Here is a 21,063-nt window from a genome sequence, read left to right as displayed (position 1 = left end):
TCCCTCTGCCCGTCCTCCCCGCTCCCCTCCTCCCGCTCATTCACTCGCCCCTCTCCCTTCTCCACTCTCTCCCCCTCTCTCCTTTCTTCTCCTTCTTTCACCCTCCGTGTCTCACACCCCCTCCATTCCCCTGTCTCCTTTCTGACACTGCACTGCAGCTGCTCCTCAGCCCTGCCCCCTCCCCAGTGAGAACAAACCAGCAACATTGCTTTTTTTCTTAAAGAGATTTCTACTGATCCGATTAAAACAAAAACAAAAACAAAAACAACCCTTAAGAAACCCCAAACGCAAAAAAAAAAAAAAAAGAAAAAAAGAAAAGAAACAGCCAAAACAAAAGGGAGAACCTTCTCCCGGTAGCAGCGGCAGGAACTGCAAACATGATGGCGGCAGCTCCCATCCAGCAGAACGGGACCCACACTGGGGTTCCCATAGACCTGGACCCGCCGGACTCGCGGAAAAGGCCGCTGGAAGCCCCCCCTGAAGCCGGCAGCACCAAGAGGACCAATACGGGCGGTGGGTATCGCTTCCACCTCCCCGCTGGCCCCAACCCCCGCCGCCCGCCCCTGCCTCCCTCCCTCCCGCCGCCCGCCCTCCCTCTCGCGGCCCGGACACCTCCAGCCCGAACCCGGCTGCTCGCGCGCCCCTGCCCTGCGCCCCCTCCCCTGCACCTGCCCCGCTCCTCGCCGTCCCCAACACATTTCCATTTCTGTGTTTATCATTCATCAAAATGGCGACCAGTTTTTCGGAATAGATCTATCTTTCCATTTAATCGGTCGAGAGGCGGACCATTTAAATATTCTAGACCTGGGCAACAGTCCGTTAAGGAGGAGGAGGATGACCCCCGAGTGAGGTGATGGCCGCCCAAAGATGCGCGCTGCATTTAACAGTCTGATAAAATAAATAAATAAATGGCACTTGGGTAGCGGATTGTAAATGATTGGGGCGCCTGAGAGTTTTTCCTCTCTCCATCTCCTTGCTTCGGGCTACAAGTAGTATGCAAAATCTTGATGAGTGCATGCCCTTACCTCACTTATATTGTCGGTGCAAATATCTCATTGATTTGTTTTCAGGGGTGTGCATATGAGGGTGGGGGTGTCTGGTTCGGTGACTTGTTAGTTAACATCCTGCGCTTCCTTGGAAGATGAGTTATAACGGGACCGGTATCGCTTCTTCATTTGTACTGGAGTCATCTTAACAATGCACCCAATGCATCGAAGCAGAGGTGAATTTATCTCTAGCATATACATAAGAGACGGATGGGGGTCTTGTGAGTGGCACACTGCAAAATTCGGAACACTCATTCACATTAGAAAGCTGTATTTTCTGGAGTGTTTCGTATTTAAAACATGATCAGGTGGACGGAAATTAAAGTTTATGGAGTTGGCTTTATTTTCTGAAACATTTCATTTTCTTTTTCTTGGTTCATCGACCCCCTCTGCGTTTTAAAAATTGTGGTTATTTTGGAGAAGGAACATTATCTGTTTGGTCACTTTTAAGTCTAATATAAATGACTTCTAAGCTTTTTAGTATTGTCAAGATTCTTTTAAGGTCCTTTTAATTAATGAGCTTAAACGAGATCATGGTAGACTAAGAAGTGCTAAAGAAATACACCAGGATTAGTTAGATTTGCCAGTCCACTACATTCAGTTGTCTCCTGGCAGTTATTGAAGGCTTGGAAAATACCGTACAGATTGGGTGAATTATATGGTGGGAGCATGGTTGTTTTGCGTACTTAAAGATACAAGCAATGGCTAATTGTAGTCCTTATGTGTTTGCTAATCACAAGCAAATATAGCTCATCACTACTTACAGTTCTGGGATTTTTTTTTTTTTCCTTCTTCAGTATGTTAAGTGAAGATTTGTCATCTTATAAATCCCTGAAGTTTTGTTAAAGGGTCAGTTCATTTCATTTTGCCATAGTAACCACAGATAGAATTGGAAGACTTCCATGTTTGGAATAACAACTGGAATTTAGTCATCAGTTTGTACAGTGCTGCAAAATAGTAAAACATGTTTAGATTTTAATATCATGTTTGAAAGTATAAATTCTACAAAATGGGAAACATTTTGCACATATTTATTTTTCAGTGTAATTGGCTTATTTTACTTCTTAAAAAATTTTAACTCCTTATTTCCTGCAGCTGTGTGCCCAATGCTTTAGTTGCAGTTTTTCTCTCTTGAGGGTGGAGAGGGGATACAAAGTTTAAAAATACCATGTTAACCAAATATATTTCTTTGCATTTTTCAGAAGACGGCCAGTATTTTCTAAAAGTTCTCATACCCAGTTATGCTGCTGGATCTATAATTGGGAAGGGAGGACAGACAATTGTTCAGTTGCAAAAAGAAACTGGAGCCACCATCAAGCTGTCTAAGTCCAAAGATTTTTATCCAGGTAGGTGCAGTAGTAAAGAGATTGTTTGATGAATCCCTAAGGAGAGAAAGAGATCTACTTGTGTTGTGTGTTGTCTTGAAAGAAATTTTTAAACAATAGTGGAGACTTTTTATTTATATATTGCTATATTATAGTATATTGTGGAAAAATTTTCAGAATATTCCTATTGTTGATTATGTCTTTTTCCTATAATTTTTATACTATGTATGTGATTTAGACCAATTGCAAGATGATTCTTTTGGGTATTTTTGAATACTTCTCATTAGGAAAAAACCTCAAATTTAAAGGTAGAAACCTGGACAGCTGGCATCAGGAAATAGGGTTCTTCTTAAGTTTTCAGACATCATTGTAATGACAATTAGTCTAGAATGAATTCAGAGGGGGGGAGGTAGAGAAGCTTCTTAAAGAATGGACCATTTACTTCTGAATCCATTATGTACCTCTTTCTGCTTCATTGCTTTGTTTGTTGGCCTTGGAATGAAGTAAAGAGGACAAGTGCTGCCTGTTCAGATTTTTAAAATATTGCGGTTTTAATGTAATTGGGATAAGGAAATCTACTCTATTACTGTGCAAGAAGTAAAGCAATGCCTCAAAATTTGTTTTAAGAGCCGTATTTGATTAAAATATGTTAACAGTTAGTATGGTACAGTAATCTACTGGAATATGGCAAGTTTCCTAGGTGGTATGATTTTTTTGTTATTTTACTTTTCAGTGTGCTTTTTTATTTCAAGTGTTTTACAGTTCTGCATGTTCATCTTTTTCTTTCCTTTTTTTAAAGTCATTTTGATAGTTAACACACATATTTTAAGTTTAATGGAGAAATATCCACAGTTGAATTGTGCATCTCCTAGATAATACAATATTTGCATTTTAGTTTATTTTCTTCTTCTTAGATCTAGCTTTCTGCATTTTGGGGGTTATTTTATCTTTGTAGCTATCAAAAAATATTAATTCAGTGCTGAGGGGACCAATACTGCTTATTTTTTTTTTTTCCTGGTAGAAAAGAAAAGCTGATTTGCTTTCAGTGATCCATTTCAGTAAGAGTTCTTTAATACAGCAAAGACATCTGGCATGAATGTAAGCAGAACATTTGGAGGACTTCTTTTTCATAGCCAATCACTTGATAGTAGAAATGGACCATTATACTGGATAAGAAGGTTTTAGAATGGTTGAAACTATCACTTAGTTATATAAATTAAATGTACTATTTTTGGTAAACATTACATTTGTTAAACTAAAATTTAATCATTAGATATGAGGTATCTCTAAAGTTTGTTTTCTGAGTGTAGTTTTGTAGATGGCTTTCCTTGTCTCTGAAACTTTCCTTATGCATTATGAAAGTTTGCTAACAAATTCACATTCATATGTTTAAAAGGTATATTATGATGAAAAAAGATCAGTGTGGGACTGTGAAAACCCTTAGTACAAATAAAAGCACTCAAAAGAGCTTGATTGCAGAATTAATAATGTGATAATTCTAGGAAAAGAGCTGCAATGGTAAATTAAATTCACTGTCAATAGATGAAAATGAAATAGCTTTTTTGCATTATACATGAGGTGGTATCAGATGTGCAGTGATGTTACAGAAAATTGGTGTTTATCAAGGATATTCCAAATAGTAAATTAAATGCCTTTTTATTTGAATATAGTTTATTTTCAGTGGGTTGGAAAGGGTGCACTAAGAATTAGATCTTTTGTTTTTAATCCACTTGGTTGTGCATTTTTTTCTTATTACATTGACATTGCTTATTTATAGTTCGGAGGCATGTTATTTGTATAAAGCAAGAATATCCGTTGGAAAAAAATGGAAAGCTGGAACGCATTGAATAATATTTTGTGTGTGTAGTGACGTAACCTGATCAAATGTTAGTTGAAATGTCGGATAAAAGAAGGCTTATACTTTGCCTGTAACAGGTGGAAACACTATGGAATCAATTTTAAGGATAAAATAAAACCTTGCAGTGTATAAGAAGCTTTAAGAATTCTGAACAGTTTGTATTAAAATATGATTTTAACTAGATTATTACCTATTTGGGCAGATAATCTCTATTTTTCAGATAGACTTCAATTTTGATAGTCTTTTTGTTCACACTTGACCACAAGCCTGTGCGATTATCTAAGGTCCTGGTATTCTGCACTGAGCTCCTTTCAACTTCTCTTACTTAGATAAACATAAGGCATACTTACCTCGTACATTTCAGAGGAGCTAAATTATAAAGCTGTGATTCATATCACTGAGTTATAAAAAATTTCTTGTAGGATTTTATGCAATAATTCAGAAGCCCATTTTTGTGTCTTTCAGATAAATAGATATATTCATGACTGTCATATTCTATTAGAATAAATATGCGTGATGTTTATTTCATGAGGCATTTTTTTTGTAAGAGTGTATTTGGGAAGAAGTATACTTTAGTTGTAACCTATCGGATTTTCTCTAATTACTGAAGTTTTGACACAGAATGTAATTGTGTTCATAAGATTTAGTTAAATAAAATACTAGTGTTTTGCGAAAACTTTCTTCTGGATGTATAACACAGAATACAAACACACCCTTTGGGGACATTTTAATAAATTTCAATTCAAATGGTAGGTATGTTATAGCCAATATAGTCTTCTCATATTTGTCTTCCTTTTTTTGCTCAGGTTATATCTTTAAAATCTTAAATTTTAAGCAACCCTCCCTTTCTGAGTAATTTTTAAAATTTTTGGTTGAAATGAAGAAAACATTTTGGCATATTAATTGATATGAATTTAGAATTGGTACAGCTTGATATTGCATTGTATATTTCGACATGTTATATATTAAATAAAATAACTTGGGAAAATTGTGTGATGAGGAATTGTAAAGTGCATTTTTCAATTACTGTAATTACAGAAAAATGATCTACAAGTAGATTTATTTTACTTTTTGCTGTGCTGTGTAATTCATTTATCTGTTTTTTAAATCTAATTTTGTGTAATACCAACTTATTACTGATCGTTTAGGAATTTATCTTTTTTTCTTACTTGATTATAGGACCCTAATTTGATTTATTTATATATCTTTTTATAATTAGGTTACATAAAGTTGCCTTGTAGCAAAAAACAGCTTTCTCATTTTGGGGAATATATTACTATATGCATTTTCAGAATGGCGATACTGTTATTTTTTTCTTTTATTTGGCATCTGAAGATGTGTTTAGTTTTTAATAGATTAGTTTTATCTGTTAAAATTATTTAATGAATGGTTTGGGTAGGTAAAACTTATTGAATACATTATTGGCTGGAAATAATATAAAGGACGTATAACATAAATATTTTCATGTGTGCTCTAGATTTTAGAACACTTCATAGTATACTTATTTTTGTTCTATTACGTGGTACTGGAGATATTCATTATATCAGTCAAACAGGAATCTTACACTATAATATTGGAATCTATTTGTGTGTATTTTGTATTGTTTTCATATTTGTCATTATAAATCTGGATTACATTTAACATAAGTTATTTTCTTTTGTGTGCCTTCAGTTAAAATTTTAATTTACTAGTATTATTCCTATATTCATTATATCTTGATTTCTGTCACCGTCTAACTTGGGTGGTGTTTTTTTTATTTTTAATCACACACCATTTATACATTAAATTTTTTTTTAAATCCTGAGAAAGCAGAATGTAAGTAAAATTTTCTTTTAGTGAAGGAAATGCCCCCACACAGCTTTTATTTTAACATGGGGGAAATTCAGTGGCCAATTTAACCTTTAGGGTTGTCATTGTATAAGAATGATCATTTTTTGAAAATCAGGGGAGATAATGGTGTTTGAAACATTACTTCTGTTTACATTGTTGAAGAAAGAATATTACAATAATGGCAGTACATTGGGAATACTTTTCTTCTAAAAGTTGCAGTCTGTACTTTTTTCTTTGAACTTAGATGCAAAGCATCATAGAAAATTTTTGGTATGTATTTTAAGGCAAAATTAGTCGATAAATAGTATTGTAATAAGTAGAGAAAATAACGTAGTATAATTTCCAACACTGTTGGGTGGGTTTAATTGGATAGTTGTCATTATACTCTGCTATACCTTTGCTTTAGTATGATCAGAGTTGCTGACAGTTTTTCCTTAAATCTTAAAGTTGTTATGTTTATGTTTAACATACTACCTATTGTTATGGGTTACTTTATATTTTGTCTCTCTATATCCTCAGTTGAAGGAGAAACATAATCTTTCACTTAGAAGTATTTCTCTGAAAATTTGCTGTATTTTTAGTTTTAATTTATTTTTAATATTTTACTCTCTTATTTTAAGCAGTAGGAAATCTTACGATATGAAGAAACATTACATAGTACAATCTATGTTAACATTGCAGTTTTCAAAATATATAGCTTTTATATTTAACATATGCAAGTATTTTGTGGTGTGGAATTTGCAGAAAGATGAATTAGTATTAAAAATCTCAACTGTTCATTTTATTTAATTCTTTTTATTTTATTTTGATGTTTTATCTTCTATTATCAACTTAATAAATTATGGGAAATTATTAATTTATAGTGTTGGTGTTTTCACGAATCACATAGCACAATGTCACTTTAAAATTTGCTACTTGAAGCCTTCTGGATTTTGGAAAAATAGCTCATTTAAACTTTGTGACATTGTAAAGGAATACATGTGACAACATTGCTTTGCAAATAAACTTTGCAAAGAATTTCTGGAATATTTTAAAAATAGTGAACACAGTTGTTGAACTGGTTTGATAATTATGTATTGAAGATGTTTCATGTATAATATACCATGAGGAAAAACGTTCTGTGTCTTAGAAATGCTGAGGAGTATACAGTATCTCTAAAAACCCCACTAACAACGATCAGCCAAAACTTGTGTGTTTTATAATTATTTTATTTTGTTTTGCTCGGGCTTAAGAAAGTTTAAAAAAAATTATTAAATGGCACAAATGGCATTTATGGAACACATGTTATACTATCTGTTAACTAAAATTCAGCACCTAAAACTTTTTTTTTAAACCGTATAGTTTAGTCTTAGTTGTTTTCAGTTTAGTAGAGCTATGTTTTAAAGCACAACTTTTATGAGCAAGTGTAGCTTTTCAAAATAAAACCAAGGGATGAGGGTGGGAGATTTGTGCTTGATTGCCATCTCATTTCCATCTTTGGATACAGCTCTAGCATAAAGTTAAACAACATCTGCAGAGATCTAACTGACAAACATCTCTCTGGGACTCATCATTGCAGCCTGCAGCAGGTGCATTCAGCTTTGCAGTCTTTTCCAAAAAGAGGTTAGTTTGTTCTAACATTTATCAGTAGACCAGTGGGAACAAGTGACTAGAGAGAAGAGGTTGGTTGTCACTTGTCCAGTGCTGGAATACTACAGGTAATTGGACTGGACTGGTGGGAACTGCAGCAGTGTGTGTGTCTCATATTGCACTGCAGCTGCTATGGAGTTTAATTAACCTGACCCTCAGAGACTGAAGTGTCATGGTATAAAATGCAGGATGCAAAAAATGAAGCAGTACTTTTCAGTACTTTCTGATGCTTGAGTTGTTGAAGTTTTCATTTTCTTCATCATGTTCTTTAAAGATACGGCATCAGCTTTCCCCTATTTTTAACATAGATATACTTGCAACTAAAATGATTTTTCCATGAATCTGATAAGATGTACATAAAAAGGAGATGGACTTAAGTAGAGAAATACAAAGAAAATAATCTTAAGTTAGAAGTATTTAAATTTCCCTATTTCACAAGTACATTTGTAAAGCATGAATGAGTGGAAATAAGGGGAAATACTTTGTAGTTCTCTTAAAAATTATTATCTTAGATTAACATTTGTTTATTTTTATAGGAGAAGTAAACCATGTAAAATTAAGTTGTATCTTTTTAGCATGTTGGGGGCTTTGGTGAGGAAACTTTGCAGAATATTGTGAAGTGTTCCAACAATCAAGACAGGTATAGCATACTAAAAAATATTTTTAAGGTGTTTGAACTTAATATAGGAGTGCTGTTGAAGTGGTTCTTTACCATATCTTATTATGAGTAAATCAAAATTTCGTCAAATAAAAACTCAAAAAAATTAGTCTGTCATTTGTTTCTGTTGTTTTTAATTTCTCAATATGCTTGAAGTTCTAATGTAGAATTGTTTCTATGACATATGTAGAAGTTTTTTCTGTGTTCTAATAGTATTCATAATGAATATAGGTGTCTCTTATCACAGTCCTATTCACTGATTGGCATTTGAATGGAAAACAATTCCTAAGGTAAAAAATTCTTTAAATCTGGCAAGGTGCTATACTAAAAATTACTAAATACTAAAAATTCTTTAAATCTGGCAAGGTGCTATACTATTTTAAAATAATTTCGATTACAAAAAACATTTGGAGTCTTTGTGAAGCAGTTTTGTAGTTTTGACTCTTCTATTAGCTTTACTACTTTAAATTTTTTGGTATTCATTGAGTAGAACTTGTTAATTACCCAATAGTAATTAAGTTTTGGAGTTTGCACAGATACTTTTTTCTAATATTTTTGGTAACCTATGTACTTTTCCTGAAGGAATGTTTACCAGTATTGGCAATAACTATTTGATTCTGAAGCTGCTGCTTATAAGAAAAGAATTTTTATTTTAAAATTTTTATTTTAAAATTAATTATGAGTAATTGGTAATTTCTTGGTAATTATAGTAATTAAGGAAATAAGATTAAAACAATTCTCTATAGAGGTCGAGAATCATTCCAAAACTTTTAAATATATATCATTTCATTTTTCAATCCAGCTTTTTTATTTTTGACATTGCGAACTATTGTTTTCTTATCAATTCTTATCAATATAAAAATAATGCTTTAAAGATTTCACATATATACTTTACCATGATTTTTCAATTTTTGAAGAAGACAGTGAATAAGAAGAAACATTCTAAATCTACAAAGTAAAAAAGGAATGCTATGTATACACTGATAAACTTTTTGAGATATTTTTGGTATTTGCTAGGTTTCAAACCACTACATGGATATCCTTTTCCATGACAAATCTTGATCATGAAAACACATACTATATGCACTCCATCATTGATCTTTTGCTGCTTCCTGCAGGGCCTGTCATAGCATCGTTGACAGGACCAGATGAAAAATGAAATCAGTATCTTGAGTTTTTTAACAGCAAAATGATTCAGGTAAGATTATTTGGTGTGGAAAATAAAGCATTTTTGTTCATTCTTAAACTAATTTTATTTAATAACTGATACTTGAAATTAATACTATATTTTTCTTTCCAAGACCTGTTTTATGTCTTACTGATGTTCAGTATATTTGTAATTTTTTATGAATTTTATTCTGAACTCAGTTATTTTTAAATTTTACGTGGTAGTATTTCCTAATTTCCTTGTGAAAAACTAAGGATAATTTTTGAATTTTTGAGAAATAACTTTTCTTTCAATTTTGTAGATTTTTGGGAATAGTTATACATTGAAGGCCCCATGATTCTATTCACAGTATAAATTTTCACACAAGTTCATTAACTAAATAAGATATCAAATCCTGCATTCCTTCTAGGATATAATAAATGCTGATTCTCAGTTTATTTAGTTTTAAAAAATCATTCTGATCTTAAAGAAGAAGGTTATATGCATTTAAATTGTTAATAATTTGCTGCTCTAGGAATTAGATTGGGCAGTGACTTTATTTTAAGATCCAGTAATTTGGAGGAAAGGCCAAAGAGAAGGAATGGTATAGTACATTTCAGTAATACGTAATAATAGCTAGTGGGGTAAATGTTTTCTTTTTATTTGTTTTATGTTGCTAAATGCTTTACAAGAACTGTAATATCTGTTTTTGAAGGATTAGTGTTAGAGACAAGTGAGCTTTACTTGAAAAGATCGTTCACATACTTTGTCTTAAATTATTCTATGTGTAACTCATGTTTTTATTTTTCTAAGACTAATTTATGATTTCTTTAAAATGTCGTGGAGGTACTTTTTTAAAAAAAACCTACTTTCATTGTTTAGTGTGAAATTTGTCTGGAAGTTTTTCTCTTGTTAATCGTGTATTTATCAGATGCTTCCTATGAGCCCAGGTGTAGGCAACTGTTAGGTCATTATCACTTAGAATTATTATCTTTCATTTGTTAAAGGAATATAGGCATGCTTTACTTTACCCTGAAGTTATGCTTTGTTATTGTCCCCTTAAATTTTGTTTAAACTTTTTTATATTATGTAGTTATTTTACGATTTTGTTATTTTAGTTGATGTGCTACACTGTAGGTTCACAGACAGGGTGTTCTTTAGTCATTAACACACATTTAAAAAAAAAGGATATGATAGAGTATATTGCCTGGAGCATATAGCCTGGTTATTTTCTGTTTTCCTATAATTTTACTGTTTGAAAATGTCAGTGTTTTTAGGGTGATTTGATTTCTGCAGCTTTGTTATCTTTCTTTATTTGCTAATTTCCTTTTTCTTGCTTCCATTGTTCCTTAGCTCTATTTTTTGACTTTTTATTTTTGGCTAAACAGAGTATTGACCTTGAGAAAAGAAATATGTAGACTTTTTAAAGTCAAATATTGTTTTCAAGAATTATTTCAAGAGTATATATGTTTTCCAAGTTTTTATGACTTTTATAAAAACTTTCCTAAGCATGGTGTATTTAGCTGGGTATTCTTAACAGTTGGCTTAAAAAGAATAAAATATTATGATGAAAAAAAGAAGCATGAGGCTAATTGTAAGGCAACGTAAGTAAAAATGTAGCTATATTATACAATAATTATTAATTTGGAAACATCACTATTTTCTCTTTTTTGTCTATCCACTTCATTAAATTAGTCCACTTCTCAGTTAACTAGAATTCTGATGTTGTTTTCATTGAGTTATAGGCTTAAGGACTACTTTTTAACGTAATTATAGAAGTACTTAACATGATTTTGAAGACTTCCTTTTTCGCTTTAAAACAGATAATATTTTGTGATAGTCTTTACTCATGCACGTGTGTATAAAATTTATACTTTTGGATAGGTGAAATAATGAATTCAGAAATTCATACAAACACGAAGTGCGTAGGAATGTTAAGACAGGTGTTGGCCAGGAATTAAGGAAGAAAGGTGGAGTCTGACAGAGGAATTTTGCTTTCTATTTAGCATGCTATCCTGTGTGAAGGAAATTGAACGCCAGTATTGTGGAGAGTACTTCAAAGCTACTTCTAAAATGAAGACCACCCTTAAAATGCTCTGACTTAAGCAACATGAGCTTAATTAAGATCTAGTTATTAACACGGTAATTAAAAGTACCTATATTATAAGATTTTAAAGCTAGATCACGTTATAGTTTGTTTATGGCCACATGGCCACATGTACAGTAAGGAACAGAGACCACTCGTGATTTTTCTTGAGATACCTTGAAAATCAAAGATTACTGACCACTAAAGTGACAGTATTAAAAATATGATTACTAAATGTTTTATTTATAATATATCTTCTTTCCTGCCTATAGTGGGAAAGTTGACAGCTGACTTTGTGGGAGGAAATTACATTGTAACTTTTGGAAGCGGGACAATTTAATTTTCTTAGTTACTTAAAAAAAAAAAAGTATACCAGCTATGTAGTAGAGTGGAACTTATTTGCTTTGAGTTTGACTAACCTGGATATCAAGGTGTTAGTCTGTGTTACTATATTTGAAATTTAAATTTTAGGACATTTATAGAGTTTGGGGTATTTCAGTCTTTAAAAACTTTGTAAACATTTAAAATTTAGAGAGATGCATAAAATACTAGTGTTTTTATTGTATAAAAACATGGTTTGATTTTTGCCCCAATAAACCAATTGAAACATCTAAGATTTAACAGAAGTACTCTCATTCATGCCTTATGATTAATCACCCACATTTTCATAAATTTTATTTATTTAATTTATTTATATAAGCTGGTGAAGAACAGTGGGTCAAAGTAACTCTGTAATAGTGTTCTTTTACCTGGCTGTTTTCTCTGCTTGTCTCTGCCACAGACATGCCCAGATTTTAACAGTTCAATAGACATTTCTGTGCTGTCTTTGAGTTTAGAACTAATACACAATGTCCTGAAGATCTTACTTTCAAGCAGTGGATCAAGAAGAAACAAAAAAGATGAATATCTGGTTATAATAAAGCTTGATAACTGTATAATTATATCTAGAAGTTGAAATTACTTCTGTCAGTGGCAGGGTCTTGGGAGAGGAGTTTAGACTTCAGAGAACATTTTAAAGAGGAGGTGACAGGGCTTAAAGGGTTGACTTTTAACTTGCTTGGTGGACAAGAGTGGAAGGTCATTTAAAGCATGGAAACAAAGTATTTAGACTTGGAGATATGAAAAATATTCTGGTATATTCAAGGGTCCAAAAGTAGTTTGGTATTTCTTGGATAAAAAGTGGATATTGCTGTTGGGAAAGTGGGGGGAGCGTCTGGGAGAGACACTATGGATATTTGTACAGATAAGAGACAGTGTATTACATATGAAAAAGAAAAAAGCCTGATTGAAAAATAATCATCTTGGAGATCATCATTAGCAAGAATTATTTTAAAAATATGCATCTGTTATATCTATAAAATGACTGACAGTGGTACTGTAATTAAAATATCCATGGAAATATAAATAGTGATACTTGTACTCTGAAGGAAGGATTGCCCCAGTTTAAAAGCAGAATTAAATATTAGATTGAAGAGCCTAGCTTATTGCTTAGGAAATATAAATAGAATCAAAGAAAGACTTAGTTTATTAGAAAGGAAAAGACAAAAGGTGAGGCAACTAGGAATACAGAAGAAAGATATTAGGAAATGTAAGAGATGTGTTTAAAGCAATTATGCACCAAGTGTGGAAGAAAAAAAATGTGGGAACCTAGTGAAGGACAAATACCAATGAAAAATTTTTGCTGTATGAAGGAAAGCATATCTTTTGCTAGTTTGCTTTTGATTCACAGCACTTGAGAATCATATATCTGATAAAATTTTTTTCATTTCTTACATTCCCTGAATATGTAGGCCTTTCTAGCTTCCTTGGCATATGAAAAGATACACTCAATTTTAATTTGATGAAAATTATTGATTTACACAATGTGTGTGTGTGTGTGTGTATACACACATACTTTTTTTCAAGTGTGAATTTGATGCCATTCAAATACTAAATCCTTTGGTATATTGTAGAAGCATTGGTATGTTTATGTCAATGAAAAAGAAAATAGAAACTTACTATTCATTGCTTAATGGATTCTCTGTTTATATAATTATTTTGTTCGGAATTTTGCTTGATTATTGAGATTCTGCAGGATTTTCTGTCACTAATGTAAGAATCAATCTTAATTGATAACTCATAAAATTCGGATGAATTAATAAAATAACTGAAAAATATGGTACTGTTTTTTCATTTGGAAAATAAGATGAAAAATCTAGCATTTTATACTGATTTGTGAAATTATTGGCTACTTGTGTAGAGAAACATTACAAAATTGAACAGCTGAAGTAACATTAAACGCCAGATGGGGATTTAAAATAAAAATATTCACTGTGTAATCTTTATTTAAGTGCTATTCATAATTCAGTAATACTAGTTGTATATCTCAAGGTTGAACTCAAAAAGGAAGCATAAGGAAAATCTCATTGCCTTAAAATTTATATCTATATCATGGTATGATTTCATGACTTCTTTTTAATGTGGTGAATAATACAAATAGGGACTGCATACATGTTTTGCAGAGCAAATACAATTTTGGGGGGGGGGAATTTTGAAGAAACTTTGAGTTTACGAATTGCTTCAAAATAACAGTTATTTAAATTTAACATATTTTACAAATTCTGCCTTTAAACTGATATTGTATTTTGTACTTAAACACATATTCTCAACTGAAAATTTCTAGCCATTTCTTTACAGTGTATTTTAAACTGATTATACTGAAGTGTGTACCTGTTCTGTTCAAGGAAAGGTATGCTGCTCTCAAAACTTTATCATGTTTTTAGCCACCCTGGTGTATTTGACTTCTTGTTTAAAAGCTAGGATGGCTTTGAGTATGAAAACACAAACTGTGATAATGAACTAGAAATGTCATATGTGGCAGTTTAGGTTGGCATATATCTCAATTGTCATTTTTAGTGTACTATATTAGTAGGATTAGTAATTGTACAGTGAAAGACTGCTACTTTTGTTATATAGTCTCTTGCTGGTGGGCTTATAATTCTGACAGACCCTTTACTTTATAAATTTCTGTTTTCAACTTTTATAAAAATCTTTTTGCTATTGAAATTATCTACATAGAATCTATCTTACTAACTTTTCTGAAGTTTGTCAAAATTAATGAGAGTTTTTAAAAAAAGATAGTATATAGTTTGACAGATTTATGAATGTGAGTAGTAATTATATATACTTCGTTAGGAATAGTAATGCTAAATATACTTGGTATGGCCAAAAATGGTTTTGTAAAGTAAATAATTAAGAACTGAAAACAGTATTTTTATATTTAGAAAAAGTACATGTTTTGATAGAAAAGCTTCAAGATTCTATATAGTCTTGGCAAGAAAGCCATCAAAAACAAATTGTAAGCAATATTGCTCTTTTGTGATAAAATGCTTAACTTTGAATTCATCTCCCAGCTTTCTTGGACATAATGTTGTTTTTGATTTTTTAAAAATAATTACCTTTATCAAAAGTTTTTCTGAAGGCCCTTCAAATTATTCAGTAGATTGTATTAAAATTAAGTAGAAACTTCAGTGCAATGGGGATAAGTAATTTAGGTAATTTAAAGGGATAAGTAGTATAGGTAAGGAGTATATACATTTTTGACCATTTAAAATATGGCAGAATAAGTACAATTCTGTTTGTGAGAAATTTTGAATAAATTTTGGGCTTGGGAAGTATGTCAAGTCATAGATATCTAAATTTACTATCTTTTGCAAATTCTGCCCTTTAAAGAACCAGACTCTGAATTTCTTTATGTGTGCATTTAAATAATGGGAAAAATAATGATCTGGTTTTTAAAATTTTAAGACCATACAACTAAAAGTTACTTATTGTTTATGTCATAATGAGATCTTATATTTCTGTCACATATTTTAATTCTTAAAATTTCAGTGTAGGCCGGAATTTTTATCTCCATTTTACAGATGAAGAAAATAAGACAGTGAAAGTTAAAATTATTTGTGATATATCTAGTTAATAATGAACCTATTTGTTTACTGTTACTCTGTAACTTTGTATCAAATTACATATAAATTTGAGTTTGGAAATACAGTACTCAAAATACGCAAGATTCACTAATCTGCCACATTGGATTGATAATTTTTATCCAATTAATATGGAAACCCTGCAAACTAAAATTTTGCCATTGAAAGTAAAATGGTAATAAGCAAAACGGAGGCATAAAAACAAATTTGCTGTGTATACGTAGAACCTCAATATCTTTGTATTTTCCTATTTTCCTATTGGTATTAGACCTCTAAGATCATTTGCAATTTTGCCGTATTTTTGAGATTACTGATATGAAATGATTCACTTGTTCTTGGTTTAGCCCTGTAAGATTTTGTTCTTCACTTTTAAAATCACGTATAACCATTACCCTAGAGATTTGTTGAATTACAGACTTAAGGTTAGAAAGGTCCAGTCAGATCACCATGATCTAGTCAAATCACTGTGGTTGTACTCACTATAACCAAAATTTTTTTGAGGAAAATATGCTATTGGATATTATACAGTGGAGTTTATGAAGGAATTTTCACATCATTTCAATACTTCTTAATGCCTCCTGTGGAAGTAAGATGAAATACCAGTCCTAGAGAACTTGTGGTGTCAGACCATGGTTTGAATCCCAGCTCTGCCACTTCCTATTGGTAAGATTTTAGTCAATCACTTAATCTTCTTGGACCTCCAGTTTTCTTATCTGAATAATGAGGTATCAGTACCTTTCTCATAGTTGTAAGTTGTCAGTCTAGTTATCAAAAAAGGAAATCTGGCATATAATGAGCATTTTGTGACCCTATCTTTTTTTTATCCCCTCCTTCTTTCTATATTTGTTTCATTTAATAATACTAAATTTATAACAGAGATATCAATGTAAAATAAATTACATTAATATGACCCCCAAAAGGAAAACATTTCTATTAGAATATTTCTTGAAATCGAAGTATTATTTTTTCACATAATAATTGATTGTTTCACAAATGCAGGTGATACAGGAACATTAAAGCTGACCTCTCCTCATCCCATCCCTTTAAGATAATTAATAGAAATACTTTGGTATCCTTTCAGACTTCATAAATGCCTTTTTATGTAAGTTTTTATTTTTAGTAGGTAATTACAAGTGATGATCGTTTTTATAGATAGGAAAGAGTTTTCAGCAAACCACTTATCTTGGTTAATGGGTTTATAACACTTCTAAATACTCAGGTATGTGAGTATTTTTACTGCATAGCCTAAAAAGTGTTGTATGAGAGGCTGGCCGGTTAGCTCAGTTGGTTAGAGCGTGGTGGTATATATAACACCACCAAGGTCAAGGGTTTGGATCCCATATTGGCCAGTCGTGAACAATAAAAGTGTTCTGTGATACCCCAGAAGACATGCAGAACTTTGTTTATTTGTCTGTTTTTTGCCTGTGTGGCTGAGATAACTAGGGATGTGAACTTGTACTATTAAAACGTATTGTAATAATCTTATATGAAGTATATGGGTTTATTTGTATTATGACTCTTGAAAATTAACTTAATTCATCAGCCCTCTCTTCTTCATCCTTGTACATGCAAATATGAAACGTTGAAAATATTGATCAGGAATTTAACAGGAATAAATCAGGTAGCATACAGAATATTTAATACTGGCTTTCCTTATCTTTTTCAGGATTCTAAGACTTCTGATAATTATTTTCCTATTAGTAAAAAATAAAATCGTAATGTATTAATGATGAAGTTAGATTTTAATAATATAGGTGATAATTCATAATCACCTTGTTTTTAGCTTTTTTTAAGCTATTAAAATTTTTTATTGCTTCTGTCAATGTGTTAAACATTTTAATTCATGTTCCTCCAACTTCTGTAAAAGATTCAAGAAATGCTAGGGTGTAATTTTACTAAAGGCCCCTTTTAGGGGCCATAGTTTATTCTTTTCTGTTTCATAAAAATTCATATCCACATTTTCTGAGAGTCATCACATTTATTCTCTATTGCCATTATGCTAAAACTGGTTTTTATGATGTGTATATTTTCTCATAATCACTGTATAAATGTAATGCTGTATTCAAATGCCTTATATATTAAATTAGATATTATTTATATATTAGATATTTAAAATTCATATTACTATAGCAAGAACAACTGTAAATATGATCTTTTTTGTTTTGTGTGACCCCCTTAGGAGGACAATAAATTTAATTTGATCATACTGATTCTTGTATTGCTTTGTGGAAAAAATAAAATATAAGTGCATATCTGTCATAGTATAGAGTAAATTCAATTTTATATTTAGAATGTTATACCTTTGAACATATAAGAATACTAGATATTATAGGAAAAAATAAAGAACCTGCCTGAGAAACTTTGCTGAAGGTCATTCAGTCTCAGAATGCTTAAGTATTGAGAGCCTAATAAGCTTTAGAGCAATGGATTTATTCTTAGATCCTTAGAATTTGTAGAGATGATGAGAGCGAAGTCCAATTGGAATGAGAGTAATTATTGAATGTTGACAGTTCATAGGAGATGAATCTGTATTAGTCTGGGTGAGAGATGACTAATGGTTATCTCTGTTTACATTAGGTTATGGTTTTGGGAAATACAGAAATTTGAGTTAAGCTGTGAACATTGATAGTAACGCAAATTTCCTTTTCAGTATTAATGTTTTTGCTTTTCTTTGGAACTAAGACTATACAATATATGATTAAATAAAGTACCAATTTCAAAACCTCCTTTGTGATCCTCATTGGTGATCTTATTTCTACTTCACTAAGAAAATAAAAGTAATTGAAATAAATTAAACAAGCTTCTGCCATCAGATCTACCCACCTAAGTACATCAGTGTCTGTATACTCTATATTTTCTCTTATTATTCTGATAAAACTGTCTCTTTGCCTAGCAACAGACAAGCTCTACTTTGGTTCAATATTCCATTCTCTCTTACCTACTCAGACATCTTTTAATAATTCTTTCTTCTCTTTCCTGCATTATTAATTTCCCACTCTACTGGATTTTTTTTTTTCAACCTTCAAATGTTCAATTACTTCTCTATTGTTTAAAGCAAAAAACTGTTTTTCTTTATCCCACTTCCTGTTCCAGTTACTATGCCATTATTTTACTTTCCAAACCAGTTGTCCATACTTGTGCCATCTCCAGTTTCTCTCTCCCCATTTCTCTTTGAAGCCATTCCAATTAGGGTTTTAACCTCATCCGTCTAATAAAACTGCTCTTGTCAAGGTCTCCGGTGACTTCTATAATTCTAACTCAGTGGTCAATTCTTAGTCTTCATCTTTATCAACAATCAGCAGCATTTGACGCAGTGATTACTGCCTCCTCTTTGAAACATTTTATTTTGTTTCTGGCACCCCTCTGCCTCACTGGTTGCTGTCTCAAATTTCCTTTCCTGATTTTTTCTCCTTTCCCTGAGCTCAGTCCTTGGACCACTCTCATCTTTTTTCTATCTGTGCTTACTCCCTTTATGATCCTATCCAGTATCATGGCTTTAAACAACCATCTGTTTTTTGATGGAACTTTCACCTAACTCCGGACTTACAATGCAACTGTCTACTTTATATTATTATGTGTCTAATATGATGTTAGAATTAAATGTAATCTTAAATATAAATATTCTGATCTTTTTTCCAGCCCCCCAAATCAACTTCTCCCAGTGTTCTGCATCTTAATTGCAGCTTCATCTTTTCAGTTTCTGAGGTCACAAATCTTGTAGTCATCTTTACCTTCTCTTTCTGTCAAATTCCACATCTAATCCACCATTGTTCTGATTATGTTCAAAATATTTGTCTTAAAGGAAACAAAATATGGAAGACAAAAGCAGATATTAAAAACAAAAGCAAATGTTGCAAAAATGCATTCTGCCATGCTTAGCCAAGTAAAGAATTAACTGAAAGGTGTGGGTTTGCTGTGAGTTCAGTGTTAAAACACTTCCTGGTAAGTGGCAGAAAGTAGCCTGACCTAGTTATTGGGTTAACTGACTAAGCCCCCAAATTATTTATAATTTCAAATGATAAAGCACTGGGAAGTCTGGTTCATGTTTAATTTTATGTTACAAGGAACATTATAGGAGATAATCTGTATTTTGAGGAATATCAGTATCAATATATTCATCATAGGAGCATAAATATTTTTATATCTGGGAGAATTCAGTTTTAAAGAATAAATAAATTATATACATATATATGTGTGCGCACAATGGAATATTATTCAGTCTTTAAAAAGGAGATACTGACATTAGTGACAACATGGATGAGCCTGGAGGACATTATAAGTAGAATAAGCCAGACACAGAAAGACAAATATTGTGTGATCTCAATTGTATGTGGAATCTGGAAAAAAAAAAAGTCTAATAAATAGAAATAAAGGGTAGAATGCTGGTTATCAGGGGCGCGGTGGGGGGGAGAAATGGGGAGAAGTAAGTCAAAGCATACAAACTTGTTATGTAGGATGAATAAGTCTAGATATCTGATGTACAGCATGAGAACTATAGTTAATATTGTATACTGAAAATTTGCTAAAAATAGGTTTTAGGTGATCTTACCACTCAAAAAATATTAACTATGGAAAGTGATGGCTATTTTAATTTGCATGACTGTAGTAATCATTTCGCTGTATATGTACATCAAAACATCATGTACATCTTAAATATATTCAAAAATAAATAAATGTGAAACAATAGGATTAAGAAAATTCGAAACCATACCAGTTTATGAGATTATTTGAAAATAAAATCCATTGTTAGATGATGCCATTAGCTTGAAATGTAGACCATGTTGGGTAGTATATGTATACATTATTGATGATATATATATGTTCAACCATTTAGAATACTGTGCTAAATCAGTAATTCATCTATTTAAGAATTGTACTGTGAATAAATTACATACCTAACAAAATTAATTGCCAAATAGTAGTTGTTAGTCTGTAAAATACTTTGAGATACTTTTATGCCTATTGACTGAATTTTCTCATTTTAGTGCCCATGGAAAATTATTCTAGTTGATAGACTTCACTTCTCTCCTTAATTTAAATCTATTAAGTTTAATTAGACTTTTAATTTTGTTTTTTTATTCTGTACTCAATTATTAAAAGAAATTGTGTTATTTCCCACACAGAAGAAAAATTGAGTTTTTATAGATCAAACATTTTAAATGAAATAGTTATGGGATAATTTTGCTTCTTTACTTATTAGTCATTTAGCAATATGTCTTACTAGCAAAAGATATTTGACGTCTGGAAACGTGTACCAGAATAAGACAAAAATAAATCTGTAGGCTTGTCAATGTGTAAATGATGCAGTAAATGAAGTTCATGTCATCACTGATGTAAAAATATGAAAACCGTGGTGGTTGTGACTTCCTGTATTACAGGAACAAGGATATACATTTGGTTTCATTTTTAAGTTTAACATTAAAATCAAATTTTGTGGCTTAAAATTATGGCTTAAAATTTGTGACTTAAAACATTTTATTTTCGCATGCTTATTAATTATGTGTTTCTTAAATCATTCTTTT

At 31.6% G+C, this 21,063-nt stretch overlaps 1 protein-coding gene across 1 annotated transcript in view; it reads left to right on the top strand.

Moving 5' to 3' along the window:
* The first annotated feature begins 327 nt into the window (after positions 1–327).
* NOVA1 (NOVA alternative splicing regulator 1) overlaps positions 328–21,063 on the top strand; it is a 141,221-nt gene continuing 120,485 nt past the window's right edge. The window contains exons 1-2 of the mRNA XM_063091070.1: positions 328–513; positions 2,249–2,392. Coding sequence (XP_062947140.1) covers positions 378–513; positions 2,249–2,392 — 280 coding nt within the window. The 5' untranslated portion in view covers positions 328–377. The remainder of the gene's footprint in view (positions 514–2,248; positions 2,393–21,063) is intronic.

Source organism: Cynocephalus volans, chromosome 3, assembly GCF_027409185.1.
Source record: "Cynocephalus volans isolate mCynVol1 chromosome 3, mCynVol1.pri, whole genome shotgun sequence".
Taxonomy (NCBI): Eukaryota; Metazoa; Chordata; class Mammalia; order Dermoptera; family Cynocephalidae; genus Cynocephalus; species Cynocephalus volans.
Note: the sequence above shows the minus strand (reverse complement) of the source record. Positions and strands in the feature narration are given on the sequence as shown.